At 33.8% G+C, this 26,454-nt stretch overlaps 1 protein-coding gene across 1 annotated transcript; it reads left to right on the top strand.

Annotated features, from left to right (window-relative positions):
- Window positions 1-1,760: 1,760 nt before the first annotated feature.
- LOC144960001 (prolyl 3-hydroxylase OGFOD1-like) lies at window positions 1,761-26,454 on the top strand. The gene is made up of 13 exons (XM_078892929.1): window positions 1,761-2,144; window positions 9,725-9,876; window positions 12,719-12,765; window positions 14,045-14,142; window positions 15,346-15,465; window positions 16,503-16,594; window positions 16,747-16,875; window positions 17,453-17,566; window positions 18,449-18,528; window positions 19,200-19,390; window positions 20,105-20,233; window positions 22,407-22,465; window positions 23,357-26,454. The coding sequence occupies exons 1-13, from the start codon at window positions 1,862-1,864 to the stop codon at window positions 23,501-23,503; spliced, it is 1,641 nt and encodes a 546-aa protein (XP_078749055.1). The 5' UTR covers window positions 1,761-1,861; the 3' UTR covers window positions 23,504-26,454.

Here is a 26,454-nt window from a genome sequence, read left to right as displayed (position 1 = left end):
AATAACTTGTAAAATCATACTATAAAGAAATATTTTTGTGGAACTAGTTTATAAACTATTTATTTACAATTTATTGCGTTGCATTTGAGAGTACCTACTGATTAAAAACATGGTGAAATTAATATTTTCGAAAGAAATAAACATAACCGAGTCCTTTCAAAAATACTATAGAACTATAGAAACAAACAGATCTAATTATTTACGTTTTCAGCATTATGTTGTTTTTATTCTTTAATGCAATGAAATGCAATTCTTATATAATTTAGTTTTGCTGCTTGAGACAACTTTTTATAAACTTCCGTAAACAAAGACCCCCCCCCCCCCCCCCCACGCGTCTATGAAAAATGCCAGATTAGCCTGTTAAGTACCAAACCAAAGGATATTGAGAAGATCAAGCATTATTAATTTATTCATTTATTTATTTATTTGTTTCAGGGTTCCCACACCACTCTTTTTTTTTAATCAAGGTTATTTTCATAATTTTCAAGGTTGTGCATGGCATACCTTAAATCCGTAAAGCTTACCGATAACGTCCAAGGTATAGATAGAACTACGTTGACGTCACTCAGGTCTTTGTTATTGTTTTATGCCATCCATGTTTATGAGTAATTCTCACTGAACTGTGTTAACCAGACTATAAAAGTTCATGGTTGCACATAGTTTTGTGTGTTGGTCCGTTATACTTCCGGATGGCAATGTTGTGAGCTTCTTAGCCTAGCTCATACTATCTATAGTCTGGGAGTTAAATTGAGTCCTCATAATATTGCCTAGTGCATATCCAAGTCATTGTCCATTGCCAACCACTACGCACACTTCATGATTAAAAATTTTAAGTTTCACAGAAAAGATATAAAACAACACTAAAACACTATGTACAAAAAAAAATACACCATGATCTAACTCAATGTCAATCAGTCAAGGATTTGCATCTCTCCTCAACATCAGAAGTGATTTTTTTGGACGTCACACTTGATATTGATATCCTTTGCCTTTTATTTAATTTTTTTTTTTTGGGGGGGGGGGGGCTTTTCCTCAGCATATTTGCCTAAGCAAGAAGAGTGAAGTTCATTAACTTTTCTGCTACCTCAAATGCCTCTTCGTGTTCCTTTTTTTAAATGCAAGATTCGTTTCCAAGAGCTTTCTTCTCTTTTTCAATTCCTGAATATCATCATCCATATTCTTCCTTTTCAAAGCTTTCTTCACTTGTTCCTTTTCTTTCATGCTCTCTTCAAAGTGTTTAAAGTACCTTTTTTCTACCTTGCTGGACTGACAACATCAGATCTTTGACAACCTGAACTAGGCTGAGGTCTCCCAACAAAATTGATGTAATCCTTTTATCACTTATGACCCTAGAAAGAGGAGCTACGTTAGCTCTCCTCTTTCTAGGTTATGACCCTCCTGGTATTTTTTCTCTAAAAATAAATTTCCCGGTTTTTTCACGGTTTTTGACAAATAAAACATGTTTTTCCCGGTTTTCAAGGCCTTGAAAAACAAAATCTAAATTCACGGTTTTCCAGGTTGCATGGGAACCCTGTTGTTTGTTTGTTTATTTATTTATTCATTCATTTATTCGTTCATTCAATTTTATTTCAAATAGATTATTTTTAAAAAAAGCAACAACAACATTCGGGCATTAATTAATGTGGTTCGAATTCAGGCACAAATAAGGGAGAGGGGTTCAGGTCCATTTCGGGCAACTTATTAGATTTAGTTCCTTTTTCTCTGGGGCTGCTTTTATTACAGCTCTAAATCGATAATTCACCTGTCCAAACTGCAAATTCGCGAGATCAACAAACACATGCAACACCGGTTCACTTTGTTTTGGAAATCAGTTTGTTAATCAATGCATTAGTTTTTCATCATGAATAAGAAAAAAGCTTGTATTGAAAGTCTTGCTGCTTTGGAACCAAATATTAAGATTAGGAAAGAGGACGATACAGATAGCGAAAAAACAGACACAGACCCGACTCCAGCAGCTGCATCCACTGATGATACGAAATTGTCGAAATCAGACTCAATTTCAACTTCCACCAATTGTGAAAACGAGCAAGATGTAAAGAAATGCATGAATCCTCGTATTTTCGATGATGATGTTGTTAAAGCACTGCATCAGGCGTATTCATCAATGGCATCGTATAAAGAAGGTGAATAAAATTGATCGCTTTGGGCATTGGAGTAAGAGCGAGGTCCCTGCCGCCATCTTGCTTTGTTTACACTTACTACACACAGAGACTGTTCTTGATAAATAGTAGAGAGGTGGGCCTTTGGCCTACCAACCTCCACTGCACGTCCAACTCGCCTTGAGCATGCATTCACGTAAAATATAAAGATTTTTTTTAAAAACCTACCTCTGTTTCAAAAACTAGCATCTTTCAACTTTCTAAGAAACATTTTGATTTTTCAGAACTTTAGTTCGTTAAAAAATACCGGCCAATCTGACCCGTTGAGTCGAATGAAAACGAAATTTTGTTGTTTACACGGTTCAAAGGAAATGTCGTAAATAAGCTTTCATGGACTTCCTGTGTTGTTTTTACAGTGTCACGTGACCTTTTTGAGAAATTTGTCGTCTGCTACAAATAATTAGACCGGTAGGGGGTAGATATTTTCGTTGGCGAAGAGAAAAAGTGAGTATTATTTCTTGGACTTGTAGAGAGGCCTGGGGTCCACCAGCAGTCAAGTTGATTGAATAAAAGAAAAAAAGGCCTTTTTTATCCGCCACCACCACCACCGTGAGAGTGGAGGGGGGGGGGGTGCATGCCGACGAGAGGGAGACGTGTCGATTGGTGACCTTGGTGACGTAGACATCTCAAGGATGCTTGCAGTTGCAGGTGTTCTTAACCCCTTAACAGCGAAGCTAATTTTTTGCTTTTAGATAGTAGTTTGCTTTTATCTTTATTATTGTTAACGGGGAATACAGCGTTTCCACCAAGAGAGTAGTCAGACTATCGCAACTCGGACTTCAATTGTCTATAATAGTTTTGCCGTTACTTGTCTTTTGATGATAGAAGATTTGGTGTTAGGTCAAAGATCGAATTTCGCCGCTAAAAGGTTGCATTGCTACTGGGTTTGCTCCCCCCCCCCTCCTCCTTTTTTTCTTCTTTTCTTTTTTCAACTTAGTATTGTTGATTGCTATTTCCTTTTTTTATGATTAGCAAGTGCCGTAGGAATCTCACAGGATGCAGGAGTACTGCAATTAACCCTTTGCCCGTGACATTGATTTTTTTTTGTTTTCAAATAATAGTCGTCATTTATATTATTTTTTAACGCAGAAAAAAAAAAACGTTTCCACCATAAGAGCAGTAAGAATATTGATAAAAAGCGCTTTGAGCACGTTGGGTGGATATTGCCCTATATAAAAGCTCAAGTTTTTAAATTGTAATTTGTTTTTTGTCTTTTGATGAAAACGGTAAGATTTTATTTTTGGTCCAAGTAAGATTGATATTCGCCTTTAAAAGGTTAAGTTGTTTTGTTTTTTTTTCAGGTTTTTGCTTTTTTTCAAATGCCTAGTGAGAGAGAAAAAACAAAACAATCATACATGTATCTGCAAACAGCAGAACGTTTTCATTTTACAATGGGATGGGAAGGGGAAGGGATAACACTATGACAAGAGAGAGAGAGAGAGAGAGAGATGGGCGGGGGAATGGGGGGGGGGGGATAGTAAGGGGGAATGGGAAAAGATGAAAGAAACAATGGGTTGCCTGATGACGTAGATCAAAGGATTGTTACAGCGGTGTTCACGGTGCGTACTTCGTGAAATTTTAACCTTTTACAGTGACACTGATTTTTTTCTCCAGATTGCTTATGCAGAATAGATCGTTTCCACCAAGAGAGCAGTAGTAAGAGTATATTTCGACTCGGGCTTCAATTAAACTATACATCGCAAAGCTTGTCTTTTAATGATAACATTAAGACTAAGATCTGGAGTTTGGGGAGTGTAAGATGGAATCTCGCCATTAATGGTTAAAATTGTTTTGATTTTTTTAAAAATAACACACACACACACACACACGAGCGCGCGCGGTCACGACAGCGAGGACCATCTATTGCTTGTGTTGCAACGGTAAACCAGTTTACGTGTACGTAGATCCTGAGGCTAGATGCCCCGTTACCGTGTACGTGGGCACTCCCGAAAAAAAAAAAAAAAGAAAGAGACACACACATACACACGCGCGCACACACACACACACACACACACAGTCTCGCATCCGCTACGAACTAATTTTGCGCACCAATTTTTACTGCACTAATGCACCAAATTGCATACCTATCTAGGGACACTTTTTTCCGTATCTTTTTCTCAATAAACTTTTTAAAAAACCTTTGTTTTGCGCGGCAGGCGGCAGGGCACTTGGCACTAGGGGGCACCAACCATTGGACAGACGAAAAAAAAACACGATTTCGCGAGGAATGAATCATAAAAATATTTAGGATATAATTTCAAACACAACTTTTGAAATTCATCAAGGATTGTCTAGTACCGAATGTTTTTTGATAGAAAACAAATGTAGCTTCAAATCTAAACTGCTTTTGACGGTAAGCGGTAAGTTTTTATTTATTTTTCTGTCCAAACGAATGATTTGTCCTGGTTATAGAAGCTAAGTATTGGTAACACCGGCTCAGCTCTCTAGTAAATAGCACTACCTTGCCTTGGCAAAATGAGGAAAGGGATGCGAGGAGAGAGAGTGATCGTATTTTGAACAAAAATACACTTCAGACTAAACGAAACTTCTATCTCCTTCTAGATGTCTACTATCCGTCTTAAGAGTAAGAAGACTAAGCTAGGCACTTTGATAACTCCAGTCCAGTGGCCGCCGATAGGCTCACTGTAAGGTGAAACTCGTTTTTTGGAACTTTATTTTTGACCCTTTACTGTTTTGGTCACCATGGCGTTATTTGTGAACCTATGTGACTAACTTTGGTATCATTATAAAGGGCACAAAACAAGCTTTCTAACGGTGTATTTAATTCTTAATTCCTGATTGTATTTCTCAGAAAGTTTATGTAATAAAAATTTATAAATTTTTGAATTATAAGAACTTTTTAAATTATGGATACATTTTAATTATACTTCATACATCGATAGACAATTAATTGAAGAATATCTCTGCCAAATTTCATCAAAATTGATACACTCGCTCATTATTTTATTTTTTCCGCCATCAACCCCACTTTTTAGGACAAAAACCTCATATTTTCCCCCATTTTCATTTATCCTTAATTTTTTCCATACTTTCCATCCATAAAAATGATTTATATGAAAATAAAGCTTATTTTCTGACCATTAAAATGATACCTAACACTTGCCAATTATTTTTTAATTGAAACAAAATTACTGAAAACAATAAGTGGGCCATGTTGACTGTAAAACTCAAAATTTCCCGATCGCCGCGAGATGCTGGTTTTGAGGCAGCAGTGAGATCACAGATTCTCTCTGTAAAATTGACAAAAAATTTCAATAGAAAAATATAAATAACTCTGGAACCGTAGGTCGTAGAGAAACAAATAAGGTATCAAATTTTATGTTTTTTCAAGTCCCATCCCCCTGACTGAGTCAAATCAAGATATTTTGAGTTTGAAAATTTTGCCAAAGTGCCTAACTAAGCGAAACTAAACTAAATCTCTCTCTCTCTCCCTCTCTCTCTCTCTTTCTCTCTCTCTCTCTCTCTCTCTCTCTCTCTCTTTTCTTTCTTTAATTTTTTCTTTACAAAATTCTCCTTCATATGACACTGTTACTGTTATTTAAAAATATAGGGTACAACGTGTACATATGCAAATAAGTATGGTGGCGTTTTTATGCACCTCCGTTGGAGGTGTACAAAACCGCATGGTTTTTATGCACCTACATTGGAGGTGTACAAAAATGCACCTCTGTTGGCGGTGTAAAAAAACCGCACCGTTTTTGGCGGAAAACACAATAATGACAGGAAAAGCATTTTCTGCATGGGCAACATAATATATCAAAATCTAATTGAGATTTGGTGACTATAGTTGCTGTTTTTGATAGATCAACTCTTCCTGGAGCTGTGGTAGCAAAATGGTGGCGAAATTTTGCTCCTATATATTTTTTTAGGATTTTTTACCGAGCAAAAGTGGCGTTTTGAAGACACGAAGGTTTTACTTTCGTTTTTAGAATGGATCAAATGAGGTAAGTGAATCAACAGTTTCCATTTAAAGTTAACTTTATGTTTTGTTTTTAACAAAAGTTAGATGTATTAACTACAATTTGTATGATTTAAAAATTTAAAAAATTATCTCCATCTTTGTTTATAAGTTATTTTCTGCATATTATGTAATCGCGTTATTTTCGTGTCTCCGATGTGACAAAGGAAACTTAATTCTATATATCAGGCAATCTTTGAAATTTTTAACTACAAATTTGTTCATGTGACTAAAATTAGGTCTAGGAAACTTGTAAAATTAACAAAAAATAAAAAATTAACATTTTTATTTGTTTTTAGAGTGAATAATCGGGTATGGGAGATTTCGTGTCTTCGAATTTCTGCCCGTGCACCAAATTTCAATATCCTATTTTATTATTAATTATGAAAGAAAGTGTTTGAAAATTGATTGGAGACATTAATCTTGCTCTGGTTTTGTGTTTTAAACTTTGATTTTTGACTTGAAATTTTAGAAAAAGTTTTTTTGAGCAAAATAAAGTTTGGTGTCACCTGCGTGGGCACCATCTGCATGGGCACCAGAAATTCTGAAATGTGTAAACTTGGATATTGGTGATGAATATACAGTTCATAAATGTAAACTTTGGTAACCTATGCTGAATATTCCAATGTAAGTACATATCTGAACATTTCTAGCTGTTTAAGAACACAAATTGCTAATCAATTGAATTTTGTAAACACTTTATATTAAATATATTGATTCGCTCTCTTTCTCATATTTTTTGTGTCACCACAACATTCACTCTGCTTTCCGGGAGGATGCAGCGATGGCATCTGGACATCTGATCTAAAAGAATTTTATCCAGTATGAAAATTTTGATTAGCTACAATACAAGATACACAGGCTTGAGAGATTTTACTCCAGAACTGTGAGTTTACTAACCGATAGGGATAAAATCCGTAATAGCACCTAAGTACTGAATTACAGGTTGAGAGGAAAAAATTCCGTACACTTGCCAAAATGTTCTAGAAAAAAATTTGTAATGCAATTATAGACTTATTTATATATATATATATCGCTTTATTAGATTCATATGCTAAATTATTTCATATCCTTACACTTGAACCTCTGTGATGTAGCAAACAAAAGCTGTAAGTGTGAGTTGTTGTTCTTAAGAATGCCTTTCTTATGCGTAATTATAAGCCTTATTTTCTCAACAGAGTAATAAAATATATTTAAAGCAGTGGAAATCAAATATGCTTAAAGTAGTGCTCTTGTCAACAACTATGTCTTTATATATTGCTTTTATACCAGGTACTGGAGGATAGGGAGTTTCACCGTGCAGTTCTCCCAAGGAATAGCGGTACTGGTACAATTTATTATGCGTATGTGCAGAGCAGAGTGTGTGATTGGTAAAAAAGGACCCTCCAGACATCTATTCCTGGGTTGTTGTCACCCGTCTTGTCAATACAATTGAAAACAAGGACCCATTTTTTTTTTCAAAGTTGAAATGAGTTTAAAATATTACAAAAAAAAATTTTTCATTATTTGTCTCATGTAATTATCCCCCTTGTTGTATAATAAAGTTAATTTCAATACATAATACAAAAGATATTCTGTTTGTTATTTATTTGAAACAATTGGACCTGTGTACATGTATTTTGAGTCATTTGTCACTTCAGATTGTTAAAATTTCTTTTCATTTTGCCTTTCCGTGTAAACCGGGGTCACCGTTGATCGACCTACTTTTTAAAGTTACATAATCGTCTCCTGCTCATAACTTTTACAAATTCTGAATCCTCATATTTTAAGCTTTAAAATGATATATGATACTTATTTGTAGATTAAAGATGGAAATTGACAAAAATGGGCCTGTCAAAGTAGATAATTTCAGGTCTTGTCCGTTTTCCGCCATTTATGCTTTTCGTTGGCGATGATGGTAAATTAATGAAATTGTTGCTGCAAACGTCCATGAGGATTAAATTGTTTTAGATTGTAGTTTAGCACGCTGCTTAGTGATTACCGAAGCTGAAGTATGTTTATACAATGATAATAAATAATTAAAAAATAATAATAATTTTTTAAAATCAAAGGTAAAAAGAAACATGGCACACAAATACTGATCTCAAATAAATAAATAATTTTAGTTTTAGAAAATTAAAATCAATTTTTTTCTTTAACATGATAAAAAGTTTTTGAAAAACAACAACATAAAAGAAGAAGAAGAAGTAGAAAAAAAATAATAATAAAGTAAACTTTAAAAAATAAATATGTCCACAATGGAATCGAACCCAGTACTTTCAAAGTTAGAGTCTGACAGCTTGTCCACTGCGCTACGGAGCCACCTGACTGTTCATCACATTTAATATGGTCTTTCTAAAACTTCTATTTTCTGGTTTTATATTTCGATTTTTTTAGATTATTATTATTCTTATTTAAATTTATTAATATTAACAAAACCATCCTACAGATGTCACAATATAACTTTTGCCATGTCAAATACAGAAGCACAATATCGCTGATGAAATTGGGTAGAATGCGCATGCGTAATGGAGGTGCATAAAAACGATCCGTTAAGATGCACCGTCAACGGAGGTGCATAAAAACACTACGAAATGGTAACATTTTTTTTTTTAAAGTTTTGACAGTCTTCTTCATCTGGCAGACTGACTGGTAGTGTAGTATCAGGATTAAGGTAAGATTATTTTTTTTCTCTCTTGACTGGATCATCAAAATGGCTTGTTTAAAATTTTGGTTGCTGGAAAGAATTTTTTGTCTCAGAACACTTTAAGCCATCTGACCATTGTCTCTGTGTAAACGAAGCAAGATGGCGGCAGGGACCTCGCTCCTTAACCAATGTCGTTGTGTCTTCTTTTACTTGTCTTTTTCTTTTCTTTTTTTTTTCTACATGAATTAAAGCCATATCTCCCCTTTTGAAAATCCATCCATAAATACATTTTTAAAAGTTACGCTGTTATTTGTCACAAAATGATCTATGAAACGCTAGAGTCGAACTGTGGTGTAAACCCTGATGTCATGTCTTTTAAAATATCACAAGTACAGATGCTGCATTTGCATCCCTCAACTTCAACATCTAAAGTATGAAGCTGTTTGTAACAAATCTAAGGTTTTCATGTTATTTGATCAAATCTTGTTATTGTAAATAGTATCCTGGAAACTGAAAGCTATATTCCATTACAACAGACCTTAATGATAAATGATAAAAACAAGAATTGTATCGAAGGATAGAGCATTCAAATCCCTTCATTTTGGTGCTTACTTTGCGCACACGTAAACTGCTTTTTTGCATTCTACCAATAACAATGGACTAATTATAAATATATGATGTATAGTGCGTCAAACATCATTTCATCTTGATGGCTTTGGCCGCATAAGAAAGATTCAGCCCTGAAACAGTACACAAACAATGCAACAATGAAAGCATCTTGGACATTGCAGTTGATTGACTGTCTTCATAGTGATAGGCCTCTAAGTGCAAACACATTATTATTTATTATATAAAACCAGATATTCCCTGGTCCCTGACATGAGTTTTTACCATATTTGATTTAAAATAAATGTTTGCAATTATATTATTTTCGTCTAGATCAAGATGGTATGGAACTCCAAGTGTACCCCTTTAGGCATTGTATATTGCCAGACTTTTTAAGTGACAATGCTTTTATATCTCAGCTGGAGAAGGAATTGAAAAATGTCAAGCTAAAGCGTAAAAACAATGATCTTTACAAGTTTAGACAGGTGAATATATGCATTTTTGTTTGTTTGTTTCTCTTTTTTCAATTTCTAATTATTTTTCCTAGCTTCCTCATCATGCTTAAGGAATACTTGTTAACCCTTGATATATTTCTACACTTATAATGATGGCTTGCTACTGACAAGACCAGGTATCTACACCTTATTCACGATAAATAAAATAAAGGGAAGAATTCAAGAAAAGTCCCCTCCAAAGTGGGTGTTCTCCATTTAAGCTGAGTACATATATGGGTGGTTAAAGCATGCCATGAATCATAATACTAAAACATGCATCTCGGCATGACTCAAATAGTCCCAGTAATCCAGTAGTAAATTACAAAGTCAACACTTGACAACTGACAATTTACAATTCATTTTGAAAACTGAGTGAGAAGTAAGAAGCTTGAAACTTGCTGTAGTTGAAAAGTGTCATATGTTTCATTTTGGTGCTGTCATGACTCGTATTGGGCATATAGGAGGTTGTTGAATGTTGAACCTATTCTGGTGTTAGTTAGTGGGCATGATGTGTTCGTAGGTGGAAAACTATAGTTTGGTCTTTTCTTTGCATTTTTTTTTTTTTTTTCAAATCTTCAAATATGTTTCAGTTGCCCATGGGTAAATTATTGGGATTTTTTTTAATTTTCGTTTTTTGTTGTTGTCACTTTTACCTTATGTAATGTTGTCTGCACGGGTGTAAGTTGGACGACATGTATGGTGCTTGTGTCAGTATTTTGGTTATTATAATAAATCATCTGCTGACATTTTAAGTTAAAGGTGGGAGGTACTCGTTATAAATTAGCAACTCTTTCAAACAAACTGGTTCGCTGGTCTGTTTTTCACCCGTCAATGTCAATGGATAAGGTTGTTGTTGGTGAACACGTTTTTTTTGGCAAGACTGACAGAGTCAAGGGATTCATCTCCTCGGCATTAAGAATTGATTAGTATTCATTGTTCTGGGTACCAACAAATCTAGTGCTCTAATTTTGGAACTGGCTTATTTTTACACAGTAACGATAATTCCCATGTGGAGGTCTGTCATTCATAAGAAAAGTCTTACATTAGTAAAGAGCTTTTTTTTAAATAAAAAAGAAACTAGTTCAGTCAGTCATAACTTGAAGACTGGAGCATGGCAGCCTACAAGATTTCAGGAGAAAGCCTTTCAGCTTAATTGTCCATTCTCGCGAAAATCAGAATGTCATAAAAAAAATAATCAATCATATTTTTTAAAAATAGATAATGATCAACCCCAAGCCATCCTGTTAAGTCAATGAAAATGAAGCAAAGTAGAAACTATGGGTTTCATACTGAAAAAAACAAACAAGCCTGATTAGTCCTAATGCCAGTTATCAAGTTTTATATATATATATACAAATTAGTTGTGAATTCCAAATTTTTAAGAATCAGATGGGAAATTTTTACTAAAACTAAAATCTAGTGATATCCACTGCTTAAATTAATCTCTAAATAAGTCAAAGAAACTAAAAGGAGACGTACTGTTTGATGCCAAAAAACAAAAAAAAAACAAAGATAATTAGGATGGTCTGCGGAAAGGAGGTCAAAACTGGTAAATTCATTGTACCTTTACATTGGACATGTTGTGTCTTTACATAAAGAACTGTACGTGCTGCAGGCTTTAAAAAAAAAAACAATTGTGTAGGATCGCTCAGTTTGCAGGTTGTTTGAGTTTTTTGCTCCCACCCATGTATCCTGTGTCTCCTGAAAACAATTTCAAAACAACAATTACTTGATAAGAGTAAGAGCGCAAGACTGTCTCTGGCAGGTCTGTTAAATCATGTTTAGACTTTAATAAATCAGCTGGCACATTATTTTCCCAATGAAATTCTCTCAGTTTTTTACTCCAATTTTGAAACTTCATCAGTTCTGGGTAATTCCCTGAAAAACATTGCTAGCAAAACAATTTGCAAACCTCATCATCATCACCATTGCCTTTTTCACCCTGGGTCAGGGTATAGGCCACAGACAAACAGTTTCTATCCTGAGCTAACTTTTTAAACTCATTCCATGTCTTATCACTTCTCTGTATATCAGCTTCCTTTGACCTTCATAAATTCTGTCATTACAGAAACTCTTCAGTCGCCCAAGCTAAGAATAGGATTTGATTTGTCCGTCTGTGTTTCTGTAACAATGAGTTTTAAAGAAGGGGTGTTAACCCTTCAACAACCCCCAACTTGGAGGACGGGTGACTCAAACAGGGGGAGTCACACACCATTAGTCGCCTTTTACGACACGCTGGCTTGGCGTTGGGCTATTCTTGACCCTCTCAGTTGAGGGACCCCGGACACCACACGGGGGATTTTCAGACTACTTTAAATTGGAAAAATTCGTAGTTTTCAGGGGTAATAAAATAGTCGACACTAAAACCACTTTTAAAATGACCAATTTGTGTTTAAATACATTAAATTATGCTTTAAACTCCTTTATATACTAGATCTGGCAACAAAACTTTGTTTTCAAGAATTTTATTGAATTAAAGATATTTTAAATTTAGGACCCGAAGATTTGTAGTTTTACTAAATATTTGTTGTAGTAACTGTCGTAGTAGTATTAGTAGGCAGGTCAGCATTTGCACTGAACTGACGAGAACAATGATAAAGATGGTAGAACATTTATGACGTCATTTAGCTTGTAGCCTGATAATGCATATTGATTCAACATATGTCAATCATAATCTGCTCAATATAGCATTAGTTTTTTATATTGCTTTTTAAAAAAAAAAAAAAAAAAAAAAAAAAAAAATATATATATATATATTATATATATATATATATATATATATATATATATATATTATATATATATATATATATATTATTGTTTCCTTATCCAGAGTTCAGATTTGAATCATAGCAAATCAAGTACAATCCATAAAATAAGGTAAGCTGATTGTTTTTGTAAAAGTTAGCATCCTATTCTAGTCACTAAATACTAGCTTTTGTGAGTTGTACCTTGTCATACTTACAACTGCATTGATAAAGTAATGTTGTATGAGTTGTGATTACGGGGGTCCCGATAGCTCAGTTGGTAAAGCACTTGCTTCTCGCACAGGGGAATCCAGTTGGTAAAGCACTTGCTTCTCGCACAGGGGGATCAAGATCGATCCCGGGTGCAGTCAAGAGTTTTCTGACTCCCCTGTCTACCCAGCAGTGAATAGGTAGCTTGATCTGTTAGATCTGGAAGAAAGTAGTTTGCGATAGACTAGTGCCCTATCCAAAGGATATCAAGCAATTGCTATCATCTGTTTCACGCTATAGAAACTGGGATAAACTCTATGGGCCTTATGGCTCCGAAAGAGTACAAGTACATGAGTTGTGATTACATGAGAAGTAATATGTATTGTTTTAAAGCACTTTGAGGTTTCGACACAAAGTGCTCTATAAATGTACTATTATTATTATTATTATTATTATTATTATTATTATTATTATTATTATTATTATATTGTAGTTTTTGAATGTTTAATATCTTTATATGTGACATTGCAATTTGAACTGTATTTAAAGGTATAAATATTCGGTGGCATGGGGTTAAAGTCACATTATTATCGCAAGCTTTCACTCTTTTTCTTCATTATAGCAGCATCAAAAGTTGTGTTTTGCAACCTATTACTGGTGGCTCTCCGAAGGGTCCCATATCCTTCTAATCTTTGTCCCATTGACTCTGGCTCTCTGCCCTTCACCAAGAGACCTGGCTTTGCTCTGGCAGATTTGAGCAGAGAGTTTTTCAGTGAGAGTGAAATCTTTTTTTTTTTTTTTTCTTCTTTCTCTATTACACGATGCCATTGATAACAGGCTATAGCATAGATTAGAGAAGACTTCATTTCAGTTCCCCCCACCCCCCTCCCAACAGTTGGTCCAGGGAGCCAGAGTTTATCCCGGTGTCTGCAGCCTGGAACAGACAATAGAAATTGATTGCTACCCTTTGGATAGGACGCAAGTCTATCGCAAAGTACTTTCCACCAGATCAAACAGAACCATTGAGCCAATTACTATTGAGTGGACAAGGGGGGGGGGGGGGGGCAGAGAAAATACTCAACTTCACCTGAGATTGATCTCAGTCTCTTTGTGTGTGAAGCGAGTGCACTACCAACTGAGCTATCAGGATCCCTGTTATTTGCAGTGTTATGGGAATAATTATATTTGTTTTTATTTTAAAGGTCTCAGCTGCAGCTGATGAAAGACTTTCTCTCAAGTGTGACTGATATCCCTTTGAATTCAACAATTGACTTATTTTGTTCCCATTATAGATACACAGGTGAGCTTTTATTGCAGAATAATGTGCAGTCTGAAATTTCAATGATTTCTTGAATTATTGGTAAATCTATTTTTAAAATCCTCCCATTGGTTTGTTCATTTACAATCAGATTTGCTGATTGATGTCATAAAGATTCATTTTTTTATAATTATATTTATTTTTCAACGTATTTAATTGGTCACATTCTGGTTTTTATATATATTTTTATTTTTCCTCCTGACTCTGGTGATTCAGGCAAAAATGTTTTAAAATATTGGGCTTTTTGGTGACCCAATTTTTTTATTACCTTGAAATTCAGACTTTTTGTGTCAAAAGATTGCTTATTGTTTGTGCCATTTATAGTAGCATTATAAAATTGTTATAGATATACAGTGCTGCCAACCTTATATAAAAATATGTATTTTTACACATTTTTGTTCAAAGACTTATTTAAAATTTACTATTTTACCTTCGTTTAGGTAGACAATTTTTTGCAAGTTACTAAAGAGTCATGAGTCTAATTTATAAACTGCATAGCACTGGGCTGCAGTAACTAGGTATTGTAGTGTGCTTTGTAAAGTAAACACAAATACTTTTCAGCTTGTGGGCCAAAAAATTATCATCTCTTGATGTAGTGAGCGGTATGATTAATATTGTAAACCTTTTTTAAAAATGTTTGGAAAGAACAATTCATTAAATATTTACAAAAGAAGCATATTAATTGTATAATGATACGTAACTGTCATATTGTATGTGTAATTTTTGTATTTCGGTTTGAGTTTGCAGGATGGACTGATACATTTTCATCCTTTTTGACAAATTGCCATTATTATCACTGAGAAAATGTTGTTTGGTTTGGTTATACAATTATATTGAATTTATATGTGGATTCTAGAAGTCGATGCATATATGTTCTCAATAATCTGTAAGTTTATTCATTATTTTAAACATCGATTATGACAACAATAGTATGGTCTTATTGTCCATCATTGAAATTCGCACACGTTATCTGTTTTATTTTTCAGGATCGTAGGATTTTTCAAAAATTTCACTCAATTTGGGTCTCCATTGAACGCATTTTTATGGGTTGGGGTTAGCAACACTGGGTATAATTGCTATATAATCGAATTTTTGAAGATATTGGACACAAGTTTTTTATGAGTACCATAGTGTTTTGGTTGTTTTGTTCGAGTTTTGATAACTTTTATTATTTTATACATATAGACGTTCTTCTTTGTCACGATGACGAGCTGGAGGGAAGACGGATAGCTTTCATTTATTACCTTGTGCCAGAGACATGGAATTCATCAGATGGTGGTGCGTTGGATCTATTTGATACGGATGGTATGTAACGTTTTATCCATTACTCGTTATTTAGGTCCTTCATTGATTTGTTCACAGTTTTTGAGTGGGGTCTTTTTGTCTTAGTCTTGGTATGATATTACTTGTTCTGGTCCCAGCTAGGTCCTTGGTTGAGAGGGAGATAGTCAAAATGTATAATATTAATTTTGGAAAATGAAAATTTTGCCTTGTAGATCATTTTTCTGTTATTTATACTGTTATAGTTTTTTGTTTTTTTAACATAATAATTTCACCACTTCAGCTACATACTTAATTATTTATATGACGTCTGAAATCCTTTTTAGAATTTGATAACCTTTTCTTCTACCATTGAGTTTATGGGTCTGGTAAAGGCTTGGATTAGGTTTGGAGTTTTTTGTTTTGTTTTTTTTTCATGAAGTTTTGGGAACCCTGTGTCAGGCACTTTTCAAATTTCACTTGATTATGACAGTTTTTTGTTTGGAAAGCCAACGCCTCAACTATAGCTCGAAATTATTTCATCAGGAGTAAAAGTTTTGAGAATCGTTTGTTCTTATATTTTTTAAAGTCATCTTTACCTATATGATTGAACGTCTTGCTTCTTTGGTATTTTTTCTGCACTTATCTCATAGTAATATACTGTCTCTTATCTCTTTCCTCTCTTATACTCATGCCTGTCAACTGTCCTGATAAAATCGGGATTGCCCCGATTTGCCAATCTCAGAAAAATTAATGAAAACAAAATTGGACTGTTTATGTGTGGAAATTACCCTTGCTGGTCCCAGGGTTATGCTTTCTTGACTAGCAAATTAAAACATGGAAGAGAAAAGCTCTAAATCTAGATTGTTATACAAGTCCAAACATACTGCTGTTTTTGGTCATGATGGTATTGAGCATAATGGTGTCCCACTTTAGCTCTTTGAAAAGTTGGCAGCTATATTCATTTATTTTATAAGTCATGTCTGTGGGTTTGTCAAATTTTCAGTCAATTTTTGTAGAGCTCATTTACAAGTCTATTTTTTATTTAAACATTTTTTTCATAATATTCTTTTAACCCTTAGATTATGGCCAGCCCAAGAGTGTTGTCAAGTCCATTTTACCAAAGAGGAATAGCTTCGTGTTTTTTGAAGTATCGTCCAAATCATTTCATCAGGTAAACAATCAGTAAGAATCAAAGGTTCATTGGTACAGAGTCATCTATAAAGGATTAAGTTTTTGCAAATGATAGTGAGTATCAGAGAATAGTTAATGCTTATATTGGTTAAATCTTAGATCTAAGATAAATATTTTCATTTTATTTGTCAGGTTGCTGAAATACTCAGTGAAGACAAGACACGATTGTCATTAAGTGGATGGTTCCACGGTCCCCCATTTCATCGCCCCCCTCCACATGTCGAAAAATTGTCACCGGCCTTGCCTTATGGTAACATTGATGTAAGTTTGTTTTCACTTATGTATCATGTTCCTGCATGTTTTTTTTGTTTTTTTACCTTGCTGGCATAGGTTTGATAGTATTGCAATGATTAGATTGTGAGGTTGTGGAACTTTAAAATATTAGAGTTGTCTCATTCAATGGCGTTTTGTTGAGAAATCATACAATTTTTATTTCAGTTGTTAAATGTAATGGATTTTACCAGCCACACTAAGTTTCTTGTTTTTACCTCTTGTCACTATAATATGTAATTGTCCCACCATGGCATATTTTCACTGTTACACATATGAATACATTCATACTAGCCTACTTGTGTTGACATGAACTGTACAGACATATTTTATTTGGGATTGATTTTTTGTTGATGATTTTTAAAGATACTCATCAGTTTTTTTTTTCAAGTATTAACTTAAGTAGAAATAAACATGGCTTGAATTATTGCTGTAACTTACTGGATTCAAATTTGTTCTTACTGTCTAGAAATATTTATGTCAATATTTTTTAATTCACTGGTTTTGTTTTGTTTTTGTTTATTCCTTCTCATTTTATTCACATGGTAAAAATTTGTCTCAATGGCAGGAGGGCACCTTTTATTCATGGATCAACACCACTTACTTGATCTCAGAGACACAATCTGAAATTAGGAAAAGATTTGAAGAAGACTCGTTCATTATGTTGTCCAATTTTTTAGGGGTAAGAATTGCACTGAAATGAAAAATCTCATTTTGTTGTTATTATTATTATTATTATTATTATTATTATTATTATTATTATTTACAGTTTATCTGCTGTTTTCAAGTTACTGAGCAATGTTGCATTTTTTTTAATGCACTCCCTACTTTGGTTTTTTTTGTTTTTGTTTTTTTTGTTTTTTTTTGTTTGTTTTTTTTTTGTGCATTAACATTAATACTCAGTGTGACTGAGGTTGAGACCACTATAAACGTGTCATGTTTATGAGCAAAGTTCATTTATGTTTCCCATAAAAAAGCTTATGCCAGAATGAGGTTTGTCGTCAGAATCATGCACATCAGATGTTTGTTTTACAATTAATTCATTTGGAACTCTTTGTGTCTAATCAAAAATATTTAAAGGATGATATTTATCTAGTTTAATATGTAGATTTAACCAATTGCGTACAACATATCACAAGTTAAGATCAGACCAGAACTGGTTTAAATTCAATTTATGCTTTTGACCATACTATCAGCAAACTATAAAAGCATTGGTCAAAACGTGAATAAGATTTGAGGAAATAGAACTAATTGTATTTATATATTATAAATGTCAAGAATGAGACATGCTTTTAGGATCCAGTTTCTGGCACAGACTCAAGAGGTAAATTATTGTTTATTTTATTTTCTTCCCTTTTTTGATCCAAATCTTTTTAAGATTTTATCTTTTAGTCAGGACATGGAAAAGCTTTTGACTCCTTCAAATGTTTCATTTATAAGGTTGCAATTTTTTTTTTAAATTCTAATTTACAATACTTTATAGTAATGTTTTGTTCACTAATATCTAATAACGATGATCTCAATGGAGTTGCATAAAAGTTGATTGTTCGTTATGTATTGTTAGGTTGAAAAGTTTAAAGAGTTAAGTTCTGCCCTTTGTTCAAGTGATATTGATTGGAATCATGTTGGACCAGCAAATAAAAGGTGAGTTTCTTATTGACATGAGATGGAGGTTTCCCACTTTTAAGAGACTTAATATTTTATTTGGTTGTCGGACGTTGAGAAAATTAGCCCATAGAGCGTTTGAAAGTAATCCCAAGATAAACTATTCTTAGTTATTTTTGTACATGGATGCATGTTGTTACCTTCACAAAGTATCATTTTTTTCAGTTTTAACAATCATATTGACTATTTAAATACTGTGTTATATTTAGCTAATGACCTCTTCTAGACCACTGGAGTTGCTATATTTTTATTCAACAGTAATATTGCAAGTAATCAGATATGCTGATTATTCATAAATCAGATATGCTAATTATTCATACAAAAATATTCATGCTCGGTATTTATAAAGATTGTAGAACAATTACAATTATTGGAGTATTTGTTCAAATACAAACAGTTGATTTTAAGTTTGGAATGCATCAGTAGGTATTAAGATTTTTTTTTTAAAGTACGCCTCACCTTCCCACCTTCTATAACCAGAAAGATTTTATGGTTGATGATAGTGGTAATATTTTTTATTGTTTTATTTTGTTTGAATTTGCCACATTGGTGTTTGTGGCTAATCGTTATGGTGTCTTATCTTGCAACAAAGTCAACAAATGATACTTGATTTCAGTAATTAAGAGTTTTGTTCTCATCTAACCTAACAGCAACACCCTTTCAGCAGACAAAGATTCACTTCCTTCCATTGTTAAGGAATATCTCAGAGTCATTCATTCGGATGCATTTTTCCTGGTGCTCTCTCACTTGACTGGTCTAAACTTACATCACATGGCCACTAACCATGAGAAATCTGGTATAAATGGAGAATCTTCATCGGGATCCTCGGTTAATGGTAATGGTAAGTGTCCGTTTGTTATTGTTGTTAAATCTGTTTTATTATTACTAGTTATTACAACTTTTTATAGGATCTCGTTATTCTGTCAGTCTGTCAGCTGGTGAGAGCAATCTGTTTTATTGCAACGATAAAGCAATTCATCATGCTGCCAACATAATTTTTAGTAAAGCACTTAATTTTACAAGAAAAGAATGACAGGACAGAATTGAACTAATGAATATCGTAAAATAGTCATATGTTTTTTTTTTTTAAAAGGTAGCACTGCAAAGTTAGCGATAGAGGCTAAGGTTCTTGCTCGAGAAAGAAGGGGAAAAAACAGTCTCCAGGTCTTGGGTGTAAAAGTGCAATGTTTTATCTACTCATTCGTCTCCCTCCCTTACAATTACATCAAACTGTCTGAATCATACTTAGTATTTGATGTTTAACCTCTTGTTTTCAAATTGTCAGCAATCCTCAAGCATTTATTTTATATGGATGGGAGATACTCTTCTAAGTTTTGTTAGATTTCATGGTTTTTGAATAGTTCTGTGTCAAACTATAACAACATATTGTATATTGTTTTTATGTAAGATGCAATCTTTGATTTTAATTCTACGAATTCAAGTTTGCATTTCTCCACGAGTTCTATCTCACTGCTATAGAATAAATAACCAGCATGACTCTAGACTAGAATAAGTATTCAATATTTTGTTTTTCTCTTCCTTTTCTATTTTGAAGCATCAAATCCAAGGTGCAGATCAATAGTTCAGAAGTTGCAGCACGGCAGTTACACCTTGGCTCATGACACAGACCCTGAAGTCTTTGAATTTTCCTTGGACACCATGTTGTACCTGGGTTGTGGGACAGGTATTTAGTTGTTAATTTTATTTTAAATTACCATTGAGACTGATTATGTGTATTTCTTCTTGAGTAATGGCTGATTCAATGTAGATTTTATTGTTTAGTTTTGATTTCATATGAGGGTTTTCCCCATCAGGTTTCAATTCATAGGGATGTAAATCTTTCAGAATTTTTCTGAATTCAGATTACAGTGGACTCCGGATAAGACGATGCCCAGGGGAACCGAGAAAAAAATCGACTTATCCGAAAATCAACTTAACCGGAGTGTAACCAAATGAGCAAAAACTCATTTGAACAAAGCAAACCAATCTAGAAAAAGTATGTGCCTTCATAGTGGTCATGAGAGGCTCCTACCCCCAATAGTCCCATAGAGGAATCAGAATACATAAAAATCGGAATTTGAGATAAAAAAGCGGAATCAACTTACTGTTATTGACTATGATATACTTTGCAACAGAAAATGTAATAGACAATCCAAAAGTACTCAAATGATTAAAAATATAAAATGTGTAAAAATGTACAGATTGTGTAAAGACTAAGAATGGGGTCAAATAATAATAGAGAACACACAGGTCCTGGCCGTCTGAGAGCAAAGCATTGAATCGATGGATTTAACCTTGTCAGGACCCTCCCCCCCCCCCCCCCCCCCCACACACACACACACACACCTAATCAAGCAAACGTGCGTGCCGGTACACACACGGACACAGGGCTAAAATTAAATAGGGAAAGAAGCTGACCGTACTCAAATAATATTATTACCGATTGAAGCCAATATATAATATTACCAAGGTCATTGACCTCACGAATTGGAGTCACAATAATAATAATAATACTTCGGTCAACCCCCTTCCCAAACATATAATATCCGACATCAGCAGCACACACTTTGAAGAGACTAATCAGACATACAAAATGTGTGTTGATTGACCATAGGAGATGACGAAATAAGCCATAGCTCACTTTTTTTTCGCTAGAGATTTTTTTTTTTTAATTTTCCTCGATGAGAATGCCTTGAATGTGGAATGTATACCAATTAATTAAGTGAATTATTCCGCGAAAAGCGGAAGGGTAGGAGCCTCTAGGTCAAGGTCATGCTTCTTGTAAATCTTCGAGACAGAAATAGCTGGTATGCTAATTTCCTATGCGATGATTTTCTGTCGCATGCCAAACTTTCCAAATGCATGGAATCTTCCTTTTCCGCGATAGGTTTGCCATTGTAGTTGTAGACTTGACTTGAATTCTTAAAAAAATTGATACTAATTAAGAGGGCCATTACATAGGATGGCCTGGGATTAGAACCAAAAAAAATCTTGAACTTGAAGTTGCGACAATGTAAAATTTGAGACGGAGAAATTAAAGTTATTCAATACTGCTCATGTACATTGAACTCAGACGTCAGGCAAAGCACCTACATCACATCAATGTGCGCCAATCGTTCACGGATATTCTTAACCACTTAAAATTCTTACTGGTAGCTTTTTTAACCAATGGAAATACTTGTTTATTTGTGATTTTTTTGTAGTCATGAGTGATAAGAACATCGACTTAAGCGACATCGACTTATGAGGAGTTTTTATTTTTTTTTACTAATGTTATATAGGAAGAAGGGGGAGGGACCAAGAAAAAAAATCGACTTGGGTAAAAATCGACTTAGGCAACGTCGACGTATCCAGAGTGCACTGTATTTCAATTTAGATAAAAATAAAATTAGATAAAAGTAGAAAAAAATAATATCTTTTAACAAAAATTTCTTATTAAACACTACTGTATGTAGTAGCATATGTAGGCCCAGACATGACAAGCACTTTCTGTATACATGGAAACACTACTTGTTTGGAACGAAAGAGGTTATTTTTCACTACAAGTGTATATCTCTGAGCAATGTCTGGCACTATTTCTTACATTTTTCAGATTTTTTTTTTTTTGCCCCAGTGCCTGCTTTCAAAATTTTCAACATTTGATTTAGTGGGACTACTTGTTATAATGTTTATTTCTTCTTTCTCTCTTTCTTTCTGTTTTTTTAATGTTTAGTCATTGAGTATAAGAGTTTTGGGCATACACTGTTCACGTGTTTTTTATTTTGTTCATGAAGGCTTTATACCCAAAATATTCATTCGATTTACAATGTTTGCCTCAGTTTTATCTTAATACCTACATTGGTTTCTTGTTTTAACAGACTGGGATTCCAAAAATGGTGGTGGCACTTCTTACATTGGAAAAGGAGATGATGAAGTGGTAAATCGATATTTTATTTTCTACACTTATGCATTAGTTTTCAAAAATCTTGAGTTTATGGGCCTAAATAGGCATTCCTTGGAGAAATATTAGACCTTTTTGACCAAGCGCATACTTCAACATGAATCACACTATTGGCACAACAAGGTGTAAATAACACACCCATAATGAGTAAAAATAAAATGGTCAAAACGTTGGTCACTCTGTTTACAATGCAATGCTTTCCTCAATGGTCTCAGCCTACTTCTGTAGAGGATGAGACTGAATGAAATCTTTTATGCTCATTAAAATTTATGGGATAGCCTTAATCCATACTCTAATATCAGCAAAAAAAAGTATTGACACAGTACATAGCAATAAAGGATTTTACATTTTATCATAGTATTAATTTGTTAAAACTATGATTTATCGCAAAACCACTTGCTATTTTAAGTTATTTTATAAAAAACATACAAAATATATAACATAATATATATATATATATATATATATATATATATATATCATTAAAAGTGACCAAATGTCACTGATGACAGTACTTGAGACCAGCGTCTATATATTTGTGAGTGTTTGATTGAAAGAAATAACTACTGATATAACAAATTGTTTTTCTGTACAAATTTATTCATTATATCTATGCTCTACAATAGTCAAATGACCTAAGGTTCCTTAAACATTTATTAATATTAATTGCAAGGTTTCAAATATTTAATCAGATTCACTGTTAAATGAAATTGTACAAATTGATAAGGATAATAATCAATGTGGAATGAGTTTCTTGTGAGATATTGGATTTCATTACCCTGATTTATTGTTGTGCCTTCTTTTTTTTCTGCATTCTTTATGTATTGCATTAGTTTTATCTTCAGTTTTCTTTATTTTTATCTGCAGCTTTTGACAATGGAGCCAGAAGACAATTTTCTTGCATTGGTTTACAGAGATAAAGACTGTATGAGGTTTCTTAAACATATGAACCATAGAGTAACCCAGCTTCCATCACCTGGATTTTACGAAATCAATTGTGTGTATTATGAGTAAATGGATAATTCCATTAAAGAAGTGTGTTTCCATATTCCCCAATAATTTTGAATTGTGAAAGTTCAAAATTTAGTGTGTTTAAATTAATGTCAAGATAGTATATCTGACCAATTTTTAATGTCTGAGTCTAGATGGGGATTAAAAATTCATCAGGCAGGACCTGAAAATGTTATTGAAATCATTTACATTTTGAAGAAACAAATGAGACTTATCAGTAAGGTGATGTTGTTTCTGAGTTTATGAATGACTTGATCATCTTCTGAGTGGGTAAGACGAAAGAGGACCACATGAGGCTGAGTGTCTTTGTCATTTTGGCAAGAGCACAAATTTTGAGTACTAAGCTGTTTCGGTCGATATTGGGCAGTCTCTAGTCTAAAAATGAGAACCTGTTCTTTTCGATTCAGTACTCTCACATTGCATGAATTTTTAATGAGATTTATTCCAAAGAAAAAAGTGGATATGATTTTATGATTCTTTACCACAACCCACGATTCGCAGTGTTTGTACACTTTTTCCCTGACAATGCCTGCTGCATGATTGGGGATGGAAATGATATAGCCCAAAGGCAGTATAGAAAATTGATTTAATTCTGTGGCCTAAAGCCAATGATAATAATGGCCTGAAGCGAAAATGATGATAATTATAATGGCCTAATGCTGCTAAGAAGAGATGAACCCAAACCGACATGTTTAAAATGGTCCTGGACCAAATATAATGTGTGGCCCAGGACCTGTTAAGTAGACACTGATCTTATGAAAATTGATGGAATTTTGACAGATTTCTACATTTGAATACCAGTTTACTAAGATGAATTAATGTACAAATTTTTGCAGATATAAATATCTGTACCATCAATAAGAATATATTATTGAATCAAAAAATGTCTAATTTTACGTTACTGCTAGAAGCATGCACAGAATTTCTCTTCAAAAAGTGTTAACATGGTTCATGCATCTAGTTTGTCAAATATAAAGTGAGCATTCAGGGCCGTGTATAATTTCTTATTACGTTTGCACAGTGAAAGTCAGGATAAGTGGTGAAATTTTAAATTAGTTGAAAGTGGTTAATTTTTGAAATGCTTAATTTTGCTGTACTTTTTATCTGCATAAAAAATTGTAAATACATCTTGTTAAAAACAATCATTTTAAGATATCACTGTACATTTTAAATCGTATGTCTTTTATTTTGTGGATGACTTTTTAATTGACATTTTAATTAATTCATTGAAAAAGAATGACATTTATGATGGTTATGGAGAATTAAGTTGATCAAAAAATTTATAATTTTGTTATTTAAAATTACTTTTTATTTACTGTTTTTCTTTTTTACATTGTTTTCCAATTTCTATTTTACAATTTATGCTAAAGACAAGGTACTAGAAACAGACGCCTTGTTACAACAGAATTGGCTTTAGATGGGCATACAAAAACTTGCTTTTTTGGTATTAACCTGTAGTTATGTAAAATGGTTGTTTGATTTGCCATTGCTATACAGGGTGTCCAGCGAGGTCCGATAAAGTCGGATTTTTTACCTTAAGGTCGGATTGGTAGGAAAAAGTCGGATAATTGCACCCGAGGTCGGATTTTTTGCCGTGTCAAGCATTTTCCTCAAAACCACAAAATCATCATTAAGTCTATGTCATATTTTGACACCTGTGCTCAGTCTCTTGAAATTTGGTGACGGTCCCGTTTTTATGACGTCGGGCCAGACAGAATGGCACCAGTTGTCACAATTGATACAGAAGACCAGTGGTGTTCTTTGATTAGCTGGTTGAAGGGGAAGGGAGGGACAAATGGGTCTGGATTTTTTTCTCCGTTGTAGGTACCTATTGCCTTTTTAATACCCCCCCCCCTCTCTCTCTCTCTCTCTCTCTCTCTCTCTCTCTCTCTCTCTCTCTCTCTCTCTCTCTCTCTCTCTCTCTCTCTCTCTGATTATACAGAGATAATAATATATTATTAGAATAAAGCAATGGTGATTGGCTTAATTTACTCTTCTTTCTTTTTACCTTTGGGCTATGGCTTTAAATTTGAGACATTATTGGGTTGTATGTAAGCTGAATAACCACTATGTTTCGGTAACAAAGATATTGTACCCTGCTTTATGAAGTAAAAATCAAAACAAAACAACACTTTCTGGCCTTTTATTTGAATAGCATTGTAGGCCTTTTACATATGGAAAGGACAATTCATTAAATGTTTACAAAAAGTAAATTTATGTCTAATAATAAGAATGGATTTATACTACTTATAGTAATATATTACTACTACAACCCCCATCACATCATCATCTCTAAGACCACACTACTACTACAATCACCACCACATCATCATCCCTACCACCACTACCACATCATCCCTACCACCACTCCTACTACAACCACCACCACACCATCATTCCTACCACAGCTACTACAACCACCACCACACAATCATCCATACGACCACTACTACTACTACAATCACTACTACCACATCATTCCTATCACCACTACTACTACAACCATCACATCATCATCCCTACTACAACCACCAAATGTTTAAATTACACTTTCAACTTTTGAAATTCCACCGAGTCGTGTCAGAAATTGCTGCAATACAAATTTTGGATCGCATCTCAGTAAATTTGAGTGAAATTCAAATTTATAGGTTATGGTCGCATGGATGGGTCATGATCTTCACGATGAAAAATTTCCTCCTTTTTTGTGACCAGTCATTCTCACCCCTGCTTTTAAATTGCTTGGTAGGATTTTTTTGGGGGGAGGTAGGATTTTTAAGTCTGATAATCTGCTGGACACCCTGCTATATCTAAGTGTTTTTAACTAGGCTGTTATGAATACAACTTACTTTCATGTGCTGCTGTGGATATCTGATATTATTCATTGTATAAATAAAGAATGAACTATGTACAAAAAATGTAAAAATTCTAAATAAATATTTATATAGAATATCCTA

This window comes from Berghia stephanieae, chromosome 1 (genome assembly GCF_034508935.2).
Source record: "Berghia stephanieae isolate SIO BIC M18660-M18661 chromosome 1, UCSD_Bste_1.3, whole genome shotgun sequence".
NCBI classification, from domain to species: Eukaryota; Metazoa; Mollusca; class Gastropoda; order Nudibranchia; family Aeolidiidae; genus Berghia; species Berghia stephanieae.
The sequence above is the reverse complement of the archived record's forward strand: the minus strand, read 5'-3'. Positions and strand labels throughout refer to the sequence as shown.

What these genes read in the sequence shown, in the direction of transcription:
- LOC144960001 (XM_078892929.1), top strand. Translation starts at nt 1,862, where the DNA reads ATGAATAAGAAAAAAGCTTGTATTGAAAGTCTTGCTGCTTTGGAACCA. An exon ending in CGTCCAAATCATTTCATCAG is followed by an intron (nt 16,595 to 16,746) that starts GTAAACAATCAG and finishes TTTATTTGTCAG; the next exon opens with GTTGCTGAAATACTCAGTGA. An exon ending in TGCCTTATGGTAACATTGAT is followed by an intron (nt 16,876 to 17,452) that starts GTAAGTTTGTTT and finishes TCTCAATGGCAG; the next exon opens with GAGGGCACCTTTTATTCATG.